This window comes from Hyperolius riggenbachi, chromosome 6, assembly GCF_040937935.1.
Source record: "Hyperolius riggenbachi isolate aHypRig1 chromosome 6, aHypRig1.pri, whole genome shotgun sequence".
Lineage (NCBI taxonomy): Eukaryota > Metazoa > Chordata > Amphibia > Anura > Hyperoliidae > Hyperolius > Hyperolius riggenbachi.
Genome location: NC_090651.1, coordinates 235,924,084 through 235,937,269, shown reverse-complemented (window position 1 = coordinate 235,937,269; position 13,186 = coordinate 235,924,084). Strand labels below are relative to the sequence as shown.

General features: G+C 45.3%; 1 protein-coding gene across 6 annotated transcripts in view; it reads right to left on the bottom strand.

Moving 5' to 3' along the window:
• CCDC30 (coiled-coil domain containing 30) overlaps positions 1 to 13,186 on the bottom strand; it is a 113,931-nt gene that overhangs the window by 67,536 nt on the left and 33,209 nt on the right. For all 6 annotated transcript variants that reach the window (XR_011022114.1, XM_068240551.1, XM_068240549.1 and 3 more), the window contains 3 exons: positions 12,724 to 12,877; positions 11,318 to 11,389; positions 8,006 to 8,121 (listed from right to left, as the gene is read on the bottom strand). Coding sequence is in view for 5 of the 6 variants with exons in the window: in XM_068240551.1 (XP_068096652.1) it covers positions 8,006 to 8,121; positions 11,318 to 11,389; positions 12,724 to 12,877 (342 nt within the window). In the remaining variant the exon portion in view is untranslated. The remainder of the gene's footprint in view (positions 1 to 8,005; positions 8,122 to 11,317; positions 11,390 to 12,723; positions 12,878 to 13,186) is intronic.

The window sequence follows — 13,186 nt, the reverse complement described above, 5'->3', positions numbered from 1 at the left end:
AAAGATCAGTATCTGCAAAATATCCATTCCTGCAAATTGCATTCATAGTCTATGAGATCTGCAGATCATCATACACACCTTGTTTAACTGACTTTCATCTGCAGATCAGACAATCATCTGCAGATCTGAAAATCCATCCTGGTGGATCTGATCTGCAGATGAATGTCTGTTAAACAAGGTGTGTATGATGATGTGCAGATATCATAGACTATGAATGCATTTTGCAGGAACGGATCTTTGGCAGGAACAGATCTTTTGAAGATACTGATCTTTTGAATGTCTACAGCATCTTTGTGTGCAGCATCTTGCAAAGCTTTCTGTCTGATGGGGAGTTCAGCTCCATAGAATAGACTGTGTAGGTATGGCTCTCATACTACATGGAATGGGGTAAAATTGGTCTGTGATCTTTCATTTTCCAAAAGACTATGGTCTGATGTGTGTATGAGCTATCAGACTATAGTCTTTGGAAAATGAAAGATCACAGACCAATCTTACCACCCTTCATGTAGTATGAGAGCCATACTCTACACAGTCTATTCTATGGAGCTGAACTCCCCATCAGAAAAAATCTTTGCAAGATGCTGCACACAAAGATGCTGTACAGACAGAAAAGATCAGTATCTGCAAAAGATCTGTTCCTGCCAAAGATAGGTTCCTGCAAATTGCATTCATAGTCTATGAGATCTGCAGATCATCATACACACCTTGTTTAACCACTTGAGGACCACAGTCTTTTCGCCCCTTAAGGACCAGAGCCTTTTTCTCCATTCAGACCACTGCAGCTTTCACGGTTTATTGCTCGGTCATACAACCTACCACCTAAAGGAATTTACCTCCTTTTCTTGTCACTAATACAGCTTTCTTTTGCTGCTATTTGATTGCTGCTGCGAGTTTTAGTTTTTATTATATTCATCAAAAAAGACATGAATTTTGGCAAAAAAATGACTTTTTTCTGTGCTGACATTTTTCAAAAAAAAGTAACATTTCCTATACATTTGAGCGCGAAAGTTATTTTGCTACATGTCTTTGATTAAAAAAAAAAACATTCAGTGTATATTTATTGGATTGGGTAAAAGTTATAGCGTTTACAAACTATGGTGCCAAAAGTGAATTTTCCCATTTTCAAGCATCTCTGACTTTTCTGCGCACCTGTCAGGTTTCATGAGGGGCTAAAATTCCAGGATAGTACAAATACCCCCCAAATGACCCAATTTTGGAAAGAAGACATCCCAAAGTATTCAGTGAGAGGCATGGTGAGTTCATAGAAGATTTTATTTTTTGTCACAAGTTAGCGGAAAATGACAGTTTGTGACAAAAAAAAAAAAAAAAAAAAAAGTTTCCATTTCTTCTAACTTGTGACAAAAAAAAATTAAATCTGCCACGGACTCACTATGCTCCTCTCTGAATACCTTGAAGTGTCTACTTTCCAAAATGGGGTCATTTGTGGGGTGTGTTCACTGTCCTGGCATTTTGGGGGGTGCCTAATTGTAAGCACCCCTGTAAAGCCTAAAGATGCTCATTGGACTTTGGGCCCCTTAGCGCAGTTAGGCTGCAAAAAAGTGCCACACATGTGGTATTGCCGTACTCAGGAGGAGAAGTAGTATAATGTGTTTTGGGGTGTATTTTTACACATACCCATGCTGGGTGGGAGAAATATCTCCGTAAATGACAATTGTTTTATTTTTTTTACACACAATTGTCTATTTATAGAGATATTTCTCCTACTCAGCATGGGTATGTGGAAAAATACACCCCAAAACACATTATACTACTTCTCCTGAGTACAGGGATACCACATGTGTGGCACTTTTTTGCACCCTAACTGCGCTAAGGGGCCCAAAGTTCAATGAGTACCTTTAGGATTTCACAGGTCATTTTGAGACATTTGGGTTCAAGACTACTCCTCACGGTTTAGGGCCCCTAAAATGCCAGGGCAGTATAGGAACCCCACAAGTGACCCCATTTTAGAAAGAAGACACCCCAAGGTATTCTGTTAGGTGTATGATGAGTTCATAAAAGATTTTTTTTTTGTCACAAGTTAGCGGAAAATGACACTTTGTGAAAAAAAAAAACAATACAAACCAATTTCCGATAACTAGTGACAAAAAATAAAATCTTCTATGAACTCATCATACTCCTAACAGAATACCTTGGGGTGTCTTCTTTCTAAAATGGGGTCACTTGTGGGGTGCCTATACTGCCCTGGCATTTTAGGGGCCCTAAACCGTGAGGAGTAGTCTTGAACCCAAATGTCTCAAAATGACCTGTGAAATCCTAAAGGTACTCATTGGACTTTGGGCCCCTTAGCACAGTTAGGCTGCAAAAAAGTGTCACACATGTGGTATCGCCGTACTCAGAAGAAGTAGTATAATGTGTTTTGTGGTGTATTTTTACATATAACCATGCTGGGTGGGAGAAATATCTCTGTAAATGACACATTTTTGATTTTTTTTTTACACACAATTGTCCATTTACAGAGAGATTTCTCCCACCCAGCATGGGTATGTGTAAAAATACACCACAAAACACATTATACTACTTCTCCTGAGTATGGCGATACCACATGTGTGACACTTTTTTGCAGCCTAGGTGCGCTAAGGGGCCCAACGTCCTATTCACAGGTCATTTTGAGGCATTTGTTTTCTAGACTACTTCTCACGGTTTAGGGCCCCTAAAATGCCAGGGCAGTATAGGAACCCCACAAGTGACCCCATTTTAGAAAGAAGACACCCCAAGGTATTCCGTTAGGGGTATGGTGAGTTCATAGAAGATTTTATTTTTTGTCACAAGTTAGTGAAAAATGACACTTTGTGAAAAAAACAATAAAAATCCAATTTCCGCTAACTTTTGACAAAAAATAAAATCTTCTATGAACTCATCATACACCTAACAGAATACCTTGGGGTGTCTTCTTTCTAAAATGGGGTCACTTGTGGGGTTCCTATACTGCCCTGGCATTTTACGGGCCCAAAACTGTGAGTAGTCTGGAAACCAAATTTCTCAAAATGACTGTTCAGGGGTATAAGCATCTGCAAATTTTGATGACAGGTGGTCTATGAGGGGGCAAATTTTGTGGAACCGGTCATAAGCAGGGTGGCCTCTTAGATGACAGGATGTTTTGGGCCTGATCTGATGGATAGGAGTGCTAGGGGGGTGACAGGAGGTGATTGATGGGTGTCTCAGGGGGCGGTTAGAGGGGAAAATAGATGCAATCAATGCACTGGGGAGGTGATCGAAAGGGGGTCTGAGGGGGATCTGAGGGTTTGGCCGAGTGATCAGGAGCCCACACGGGGCAAATTAGGGCCTGATCTGATGGGTAGGTGTGCTAGGGGGTGACAGGAGGTGATTGATGGGTGTCTCAAGGTGTGATTAGAGGGGGGAAATAGATGCAAGCAATGCACTAGCGAGGTGATCAGGGCTGGGGTCTGAGGGCGTTCTGAGGTGTGGGCGGGTGATTGGGTGCCCGCAAGGGGCAGATTAGGGTCTAATCTGATGGGTAACAGTGACAGGTGGTGATAGGGGGTGATTGATGGGTAATTAGTGGGTGTTAAGAGGAGAGAAGAGATGTAAACACTGCACTTGGGAGGTGATCTGATGTCGGATCTGCGGGCGATCTATTGGTGTGGGTGGGTGATCAGATTGCCCGCAAGGGGCAGGTTAGGGGCTGATTGATGGGTGGCAGTGACAGGGGGTGATTGATGGGTGGCAGTGACAAGGGGTGATTGATAGGTGATTGACAGGTGATCAGTGGGTTATTACAGGGAATAACAGATGTAAATATTGCACTGGCGAATTGATAAGGGGGGGTCTGAGGGCAATCTGAGCGTGTGGGCGGGTGATTGGGTGCCCGCAAGGGGCAGATTAGGGTCTAATCTGATGGGTAACAGTGACAGGTGGTGATAGGGGGTGATTGATGGGTAATTAGTGGGTGTTAAGAGGAGAGAAGAGATGTAAACACTGCACTTGGGAGGTGATCTGATGTCAGATCTGCGGGCGATCTATTGGTGTGGGTGGGTGATCAGATTGCCTGCAAGGGGCAGGTTAGGGGCTGATTGATGGGTGGCAGTGACAGGGGGTGATTGATGGGTGGCAGTGACAGGGGGTGATTGATGGGTGATTGATAGGTGATTGACAGGTGATCAGTGGGTTATTACAGGGAATAACAGATGTAAATATTGCACTGGCGAATTGATAAGGGGGGGTCTGAGGGCAATCTGAGCGTGTGGGCGGGTGATTGGGTGCCCGCAAGGGGCAGATTAGGGTCTAATCTGATGGGTAACAGTGACAGGTGGTGATAGGGGGTGATTGATGGGTGATTGATGAGTAATTAGTGGGTGTTAAGAGGAGAGAAGAGATGTAAACACTGCACTTGGGAGGTGATCTGATGTCGGATCTGCGGGCGATCTATTGGTGTGGGTGGGTGATCAGATTGCCCGCAAGGGGCAGGTTAGGGGCTGATTGATGGGTAGCAGTGACAGGGGGTGATTGACGGGTGATTGACAGGTGATTGACAGGTGATCAGGGGGGATAGATGCATACAGTACATGGGGGGGGGGGGGGCTGGGGAGAATCTGAGGGGTGGGGGGGGGGTGATCAGGAGGGAGTAGGGGGCAGATTAGGGACTAAAAAAAAAAAATAGCGTTGACAGATAGTGACAGGGAGTGATTGATGGGTGATTAGGGGGGTGACTGGGTGCAAACAGTGGTCTGGGGGGTGGGCAGGGGGGAGTCTGAGGAGTGCTGTGGGCGATCAGGGGGCAGGGGGGGGGAAATCAGTGTTCTTGGGTGCAGACTAGGGTGGCTGCAGCCTGCCCTGGTGGTCCCTCGGACACTGGGACCACCAGGGCAGGAGGCAGCCAGTATAATAGGCTTTGTATACATTACAAAGCCTATTATACATACGTGCAGCGGCGATCCGGGTGCTAGTAACCCGCCGGCGCTTCCGAACGGCCGGCGGGTTACAGCGAACGGTGGGCGGAGCCAGTCCCCGGCGGCTGATCGCGTCACGAATGACGCGATCGCCGCATAGCCACTCCCGCAGCCGCCCCCGCCGATGGGCGTATTGCGGTCGTTTGGGCCCGGACTTTGCCGCCGCCCATCGGCTGGGGGCGGTCGGGAAGTGGTTAAGTGACATTCATCTGCAGATCAGACAATCATCTGCAGATCTGAAAATCCATCCTGGTGGATCTGATCTGCAGATGAATGTCTGTTAAACAAGGTGTGTATGATGATCTGCAGATATCAGATTATGAATGCAATTTGCAGACACCTATATTTGGCAGGAACTGATCTTTTGAATGTCTACAGCATCTTTGTGTGCAGCATCTTGCAAAGCTTTCTGTCTGATGGGGAGTTCAGCTCCATAGAATAGACTGTGTAGGTATGGCTCTCATACTACATGAAGGGTGGTAAGATTGGTCTGTGATCTTTCATTTTCCAAAGACTATGGTCTGATGTGTGTATGAGCCTTTACCTGGGGCTTCCTCCAGCCCCATGTGGGCTCCATCGCAGTTCTCCTTGGCCCCTCCCCTCTCCACTGTGAACCCTGGTGTATATCCCAGTCGCGGCCAGTCGTGGTTCACCACTCATGAGCGGCCTGGCTGTGCACGTGGCATGTTCTCGTCGCTGGAAGCGGTCTGCTCCTCTGCAGCTAGTACTACACAGGCGTGAACGGCACGGGCCACAGGAGCACAACAGGGGCACATGCGCAGCTGGGCATGTGCGGTGAACCACAACTGCCCGCCACTAAGATATAGGGGGGACACCGAGGAGGAGCGGATGGGGTGAGGAACGGAGGGGCCCAGGAGAACTGCGATGGAGCCCACAGCCTAGATGGGGCTGGAGGAAGCCCCAGGTAAGTATAAAAGCTGCTTATTTAAACATCTCTGGTACACTGAGTTATAGTGCAAAGTAGATGTCAGTGAGACTCTCTTCATTATAGGCACTTGCGCACAAGGTGGATCAGCGCAACACCAGGCCGCCTCCGAATGGCCTCCATCAGAGATGCGCTGAGCCCCCCCAGGAACTACAAACGCACCCTGAACCCAAACGGAAGCTCTGCATATACACCAAAAGCATGGCTGCCAAGTGGGAGCAGCTGACCAAAAGCGAATTACATTAGTACATAGCAAGGAAATGAGCAGCGCTACTTAAAAACAGATTAGTGCCTACCTGCAAAAGAGTGCAAGCCCCACTTGTGGGGTCGAATACACACCGAGCATACACATGACCTGTCTACCACTAGAGGAGGATGTTGGTTTCCATTAACAGCTTGCATGCAACCTATTAAGTACTCGTCCCTCCCACTGCGAAGAAGTCAATCCTCCATGGGAGGGGCCTAACACTAACTAAATCCTAACCTATGTATATGCATAGCCTGGGTGCGGCCAATCAAATAAAATTGAAAATTGCGCACAAGGTGGATCAGCGCAACACCAGGCCGCCTCCGAATGGCCTCCATCAGAGATGCGCTGAGCCCCCCCAGGAACTACAAAAGCACCCTGAACCCAAACAGAAGCTCTTTTTTGCAAGGAAATGAGCAGCGCTACTTAAAAAGATTAGTGCCTACCTGCAAAAGAGTGCAAGAGTCCTTGCTATGTACTAATGTAATTCGCTTTTGGTCAGCTGCTCCCACTTGGCAGCCATGCTTTTGGTGTATATACAGAGCTTCTGTTTGGGTTCAGGGTGCGTTTGTAGTTCCTGGGGGGGCTATGCATATACATAGGTTAGGATTTAGTTAGTGTTAGGCCCCTCCCATGGAGGATTGACTTCTTCGCAGTGGGAGGGACGAGTACTTAATAGGTTGCATGCAAGCTGTTAATGGAAACCAACATCCTCCTCTAGTGGTAGACAGGTCATGTGTATGCTCGGTGTGTATTCGACCCCACAAGTGGGGCTTGCACTCTTTTGCAGGTAGGCACTAATCTGTTTTTAAGTAGCGCTGCTCATTTCCTTGCTGTGTATCATTATAGGCACTGTCGACTTACCCGAGGAAGTAAAATGAAAGCTCACTAAACACATGGGGCCCTTATTTACTTTCTCCTGAGTTTTTTCCTACATGATATTTTCACACCTTGTCATAAAATGCCTTTAAAGCCACCAGCAAGCAAGATTTTTGTACTTTTTCATCAACCTTTAGGTACTTTTTCAACTGTAAAATGCTTACAAGTTATTTTAAACAGAAGATGAAAAAGGAAAAGCTTGGGAGAAAAGGTGAACTGAATAAGGGTCATGATCTATTGTGCTGAATAAGTAGGTTGTCTTTTGGGGAATACTAGATGTGATTTTATTGGAGGTAGGCCAAGACTTAAGCCTGGTACACACTGTCAATTATGATTGGCCAATCACTAGCCAATTTTATCACCTCCATGTAGTATGAGGGCTTACCTACAAATGCTCTTATTGGTTGACCCTTATATCACATGGAGGTGGTAAAATTGGTCAGTGATTGGCCAATCATAACTGGAAGTGAATACCAGGCTTTATCATCCATTTGTAAGCTGTTTTTAACTCTTTGGCCTGGAACCCACTGAAATCCGCAAACGCAAAAAGCAACCGCTAGCGTTTTGTCTGAGCGGTTTGCAAGCGGATTCATGCGCGTTTTCGGTCGCGTTTTGCAACAGTGTATTTTTTTGCTCAGCGGTTGTGTAGCGTTTTGCGTTTTTATCCCGATTGGTCCTGTGAATTATTTTTAATTTTGTTACAGTGTGCTGAACCGCAAAACGCTAGCAAAACCGCTCAGTTTAGGTGTTTGCTGAGCGTTTCTGCTAGCGTTTCAATACTTTACATTGAAGCGCTAACGCTCCCAAAATGCTGCATGTCCTGCGTTTGCGTTTCTGGGAAACGCAAACGCTCCTGTGGAAGTTGCCCCATCCATTAACATCAGCTGAGCGTTTTGGCAAAACGCTAGCGTATCGCAGCGCTGCCAAAATGCTCAAAAAAAACGCTCTTGTGGGTTCCAGCCCTTTCAGTCTACTCTGTGGCGTCTAAGTGTATTTATTAATTACCTGTTCCATTTGCTTCTTCCATTCAGAGTCCAGTGATCTGACTCGTTGGCGTAAGGCAAGAATCTCCTTGTCTAGTCGCAGGTTATGCTCTTTGGCCTTTTCCAGTTCAGTTGAATCTGCGCAAAAGATAATATTTACACAACACATCTGAAGAAATATGGAGACTGCCACTGCTGACTTCCTTTTTACACAAGCTAATTTGCTGGCTGTCTAGTCAGGGCTGTGTATTTAGTCTTCAATCACCAACCTAAAACCAGGATGTCAGCCTGGTTCACACTGGCACGGACGGAAAACTGATCTGTGTAAAAAGTGATCCGTGGCACGGATCGGTTATTAAAAGGCTCGGCTTTCCATCTGTGACCCTCTCTTCCCTTAGTGCGCGGTCAATGCCACGCATCTGCCAGCTTGGAAAAATTGCTGCTGAACCAAACTTGCGGTCTGTTTGACAGAACAGACTGAATGGATCCATTCAAACGGGGCAATGCCAACAGATCCTATTAATCCTATTAACATAGAATCCGTTCACCTCTGTTAGGGTCTGTTCCATAACGGTCTGCTAAATTGACCGTTTTTTTAGGCCAATGTAAACTGGGCCATAGACCTGTATGTTTTTTTTTTCCAGGGTAGTGGCTGTAAACATTAAATAAAAACATACAGCCAGGCAAACAGAGTTTTCAAGAGGTCAGTGATGGCATGCCATGTATTTTTAATGACATGTTTGCATCAAAGTGTAGTAATTAGTGAAAGAGTAGAATCCCCTAAAACAGTAATATCACCAATATCTGGATGCTGGCAAATTGCAGTGTCCACTGGAAGGTGAACTAGGGACAGCATTGCACAGTGATGTGACTCTAGCTTAGTTACTAAGAAGGAACCTGGGGAGGAAGCTGGTAAGAACTTAAAGAGAGTCTGAAGCTTTCCTAAATCACTGTTTATACTTCATAATCCTGTTAGGCATGATTGCCCTACCTGAAACGCCCCGTGGCTGCAGTCTTAATCAATCCCCCGAAATCCCCTGGTGAAGAGAAGGGGAGCGCTTCCTGTAGAGGCAGAGCTTTGGGCAGTAGTCAATCTGCGCGGATCTCCGCCTCTGCCCACCCCTCTTAGTCTCCTTTCACGGAGAGGGGCGGCGATCATCGCAGATTCTATGCAATTGTCCGTACAGCGCTCACATCCCACAGTCACAGAAAAAAAGTCACAAAAAAGGTTCAAAGGATAGCAGTTCCACTGTCTGCAGCAATCAACTCCACTGTATGACTGTAATATACACTCTCACCAGCGTTTAGTGGCTGATGTGTCACAGATCAGCAATATTCGCTTTTTCAAACAGATTCTCTTCTTATCATCTTTCCTCCATCTATGCTGACACTCAGGGGAAACATAAACAGCCAGACATAGTGTAATCGAGTTTCGAATTTAGGTCTCCTATACCAGTCACCCGATATGTGCCCAGTGTTTAAAATAGATAAATTACAAGATCACCAGATGGCGTGGCTGATTATACCACAAACCAGCATACAGGCTTAGATATAGTTATATCACTGTGCCAGACTCCCGTCTTGCTTCCGTTTGTTCCTCAGGGGAGAAAATTGTGACACAACATAGCGTAAATCTGCATACATCTTAAATTATTCTTTTTTCTATGTGTTCGAAAGTGTGTGCACCCCTGCACCTGTAACTGTGCATATCATGCAACCGACTTGTCACAAACAACTGTGCCTTCACGCTGCCCAGTGTTTTTACAGACCTTCACCAAGCTCTCCACTACATAAATTAGAGTAGAAAAAATGCAGGCTAATGAAATTGCTATGCTGACCGTTCAAAGACCAGCAATCAGCGCTTGAATGTAAATACTATAACTCCAATCAGCAGCCTGGTACTGTACCTAAAGGAACTAACAGACAGCTCCCATAGCGCGATTCTGTATTTATTCCAAGTAAAAAGCTTAAAATTACACTCACATGGTTTAAAATAAAATGCGCATATAAAACTTAAAGTAGGACATCCTCACCGCCACTCCACCAGCGTCTCCTCGTCTGCCGCCTTAGGCCATGCCCTGGCCTAGGTGAAGGGAAGATGACAAGAAGAGAATCTGTTTGAAAAAGCGAATATTGCTGATCTGTGACACATCAGCCACTAAACGCTGGTGAGAGTGTATATTACAGTCATACAGTGGAGTTGATTGCTGCAGACAGTGGAACTGCTATCCTTTGAACCTTTTTTGGGACTTTTTTCTGTGACTGTGGGATGTGAGTGCTGTACGGACAGTTGCATAGATTTTTCAAGGGGAGGAGATGGGATCTGTATAGCGATCCATTCAACAGTTTTTGTTTTAATTGATTAGATAGGGTGGAAGGGCGCCCATACCACTTTTCATATCGTGATCATCGCAAATTGACTGGACTGGAGGCAGAGCTACAGCCCAAAGCTCTGCCTCCTTAGGGCAGCAAAATCCATGACCAAGAAAGTCGTGGATTTTTGCACTGCAGTTTTGGGGGGATTCATTGAGATTTCAGCTGCGAGGATGCAGCGTTTCAGAGGGGGCAATAATGCTTAACAGGATTGTTTAGTAAAAACAGTGATTTAGGGAGGCTTCAGAGTCTCTTTAAAGAGGAACTTTACTGAATACAACTAAATTTGCTTATTCTTTCCGATATTTAACGGTAATGCTAGTTAGTAACGTGCGTTACCATAGCAATAGTCATGCTAGTGAAATACCATGGGTCGCACTAATAGTAATAGTAATATGTCTGTGCACGGCAATATTACCACACTTTTGTGCTTCAGGCCCACATCACACATCACTCACTGTAATCAATATTTGCTCATTGTAATATCTTGACTTGCCTGGATTTACATTCTTAAATGTATCAGTGATGCCAATATACAGCAATATATAGTTATAAGAAGAGTTTCTGATGCTGAAACCAGGATAATTAGTGTAAAAGTAAGTATCCTGAATATTTTTTTTTATGTTCTGCTACAGGTGCTCTTTAACAGTTATCTGCTGTCCTGACTGTCCTGTCAACCAGCTGGCAGAGGGTATTTCTTCACACTGAATTGAATAAATGCAGAGTTGATCCACATGACATGATATGCTGACTGGATGGGCTTCCTACATTGCAGGACTGGCAGGTAAAAAATTTGTATAAAATATATTTAATTTATTTACACTCTCTAGCGTTTTCTCATACGAATCACAATAATTCATTCTGCCTGGCTTTCCTCCTTTACTTAAACAATTATCTTTCTGACAAATGTGACATGACTCATGTACTGCATCTGCAAAAATAACAACAAATCACATTTTACCATTGTCTTTTAGAGCTTTAATTTCTTGCCGGAGTGCATCAGATTCCTGCTGCCTCTTTTCCATAATGTGCTCTGTAAAAATATAAGGAGACTCAGCACATGGCAAGGCATAATCAAGCGGTTTACCTCAATGATATTTTTTGTCATAATATCTAATGGAAGCAATCTGGATAATCCTCAAATTTTATTTCTTGATGGGATCTAATGCCTAGTGCACACCATACAATTTTGTGTTAGATTTCACCATACAATTTTCTGTTAGAGGTTTCTGTTAAGGTAGCCATACACTGGTCGATTTGCCATCAGATCGACCAACAGATAGATCCCTCTCTGATCGAATCTGATCAGAGAGGGATCGTATGGCTGCCTTTACTGCAAACAGATTGTGAATCAATTTCAGCATGAAACCGATCACAATCTGTGATGCTGCCGCTGCCGCCACCGCCCCTGCATACATTACCTGCTCCGGCCGGCGCGAGTCCCCGCTCTTGGCTCCAGCTTCACTGAACTTCCTGTCCGGGGGAAGTTTAAACGGTAGAGGGCGCTCTAGTGTTTAAACTTCCTGCCGGGACAGGAAGTTCAGTGAAGCTAGCCGGACTCGGAGTCCAGCGCGGAGAAGAGGAGAGCTGGGACTCATGCCGGCCGGATCAGGTAATGTAGTGCCGCTGTATTGCGTTGGTCGTGGGGCATTCCAACGCCGCTATCGACACACTCCCAACCCGCCAGCGATCGAGCAAAATCTTCTGCACGGACGGAACGACTGGAATGATTGATTTCGGAAGGAAACTGATCGTACTGTCAGCGTTTGCGCAACGATTTCACAGCAGATTCGATCACAGTGATCGAATCTGCTTTATATCGGCGGGAAAAATCGCTAGGTGTATGGGCCCCTTTATAGGTTTTCTGTTAGATTATTTTCTGTAGAGAATGGTCATTATCTCTGGTGCATTGTCTTCTGGTTATCTCCTGCTGAGTAGAACAACGCCTAATTGCTAGGCAGATAGATGGTTAGATAGATAATTTCCAACATGTTGGAAATTATGTTGCAGGTAAATATAATGCTGGGCATACACGGGTCAATCCGGCGGCCGATTAGCCGCCGGATCGACTCCCGCCGCGTCCTCGCTCGTCCGTGCGTGCACCCGGATCGATTCCCGCTCGTTCCTGCCGGCGCTTCTCGGTGCTATATTGTCTACAGTGGCTATGGGGAAGGTAAGGGTGTGTGATAGTGGCCACACGTAGGGGGTGGGGGAGGTTGGATCCTAGGGCGAGGGACCCATGGTTTGTAGTTCTAACCAAGTATCAATCTGTGAACGTTATATATATTCACCTTGTGTCCTACTAAATCCACGTGCCAGTTGAGGTAAAAAGCTGTAATAAAATGATAAACAATAAGTCTACATTACCAAGCTCATTAATTTCTTTCTTCTTGATCAGCAAGTCATCGGTCAGCTTGCGGATCTCGTCATGCGCCATTTTCAGCCTCTGGGCGGCTTCGTTCAGGTCTCTTTCCACACACTCTCTCATTTTCTTCTCTCTACTCAACTCTTTATCAAAGGTCTGAAGAACAAGGGGAAAACGTTTCACGTTACCACAACTGTCACAACGGTCCGGATGTGCCTCTCTGGAAACAGCCAGCCAGAAACAAGAGAACGGATTCACACATACAGAGACCCATGACTGCTGGCACTAAGCTTTAATGACTGGTGAAACTATATAGAGATGGGTGCAGCCAGCATCTTTGTACAGATCCCTTACAGGAATTGCTTTTGGAAAAAATAAACAAAATACTAAAAATCCCCCATGAGGAGATGGGCTAGTCCAAAACTTGTCAGATCTGTCAGATTTCTACTACCTGCTGTAAGTCAC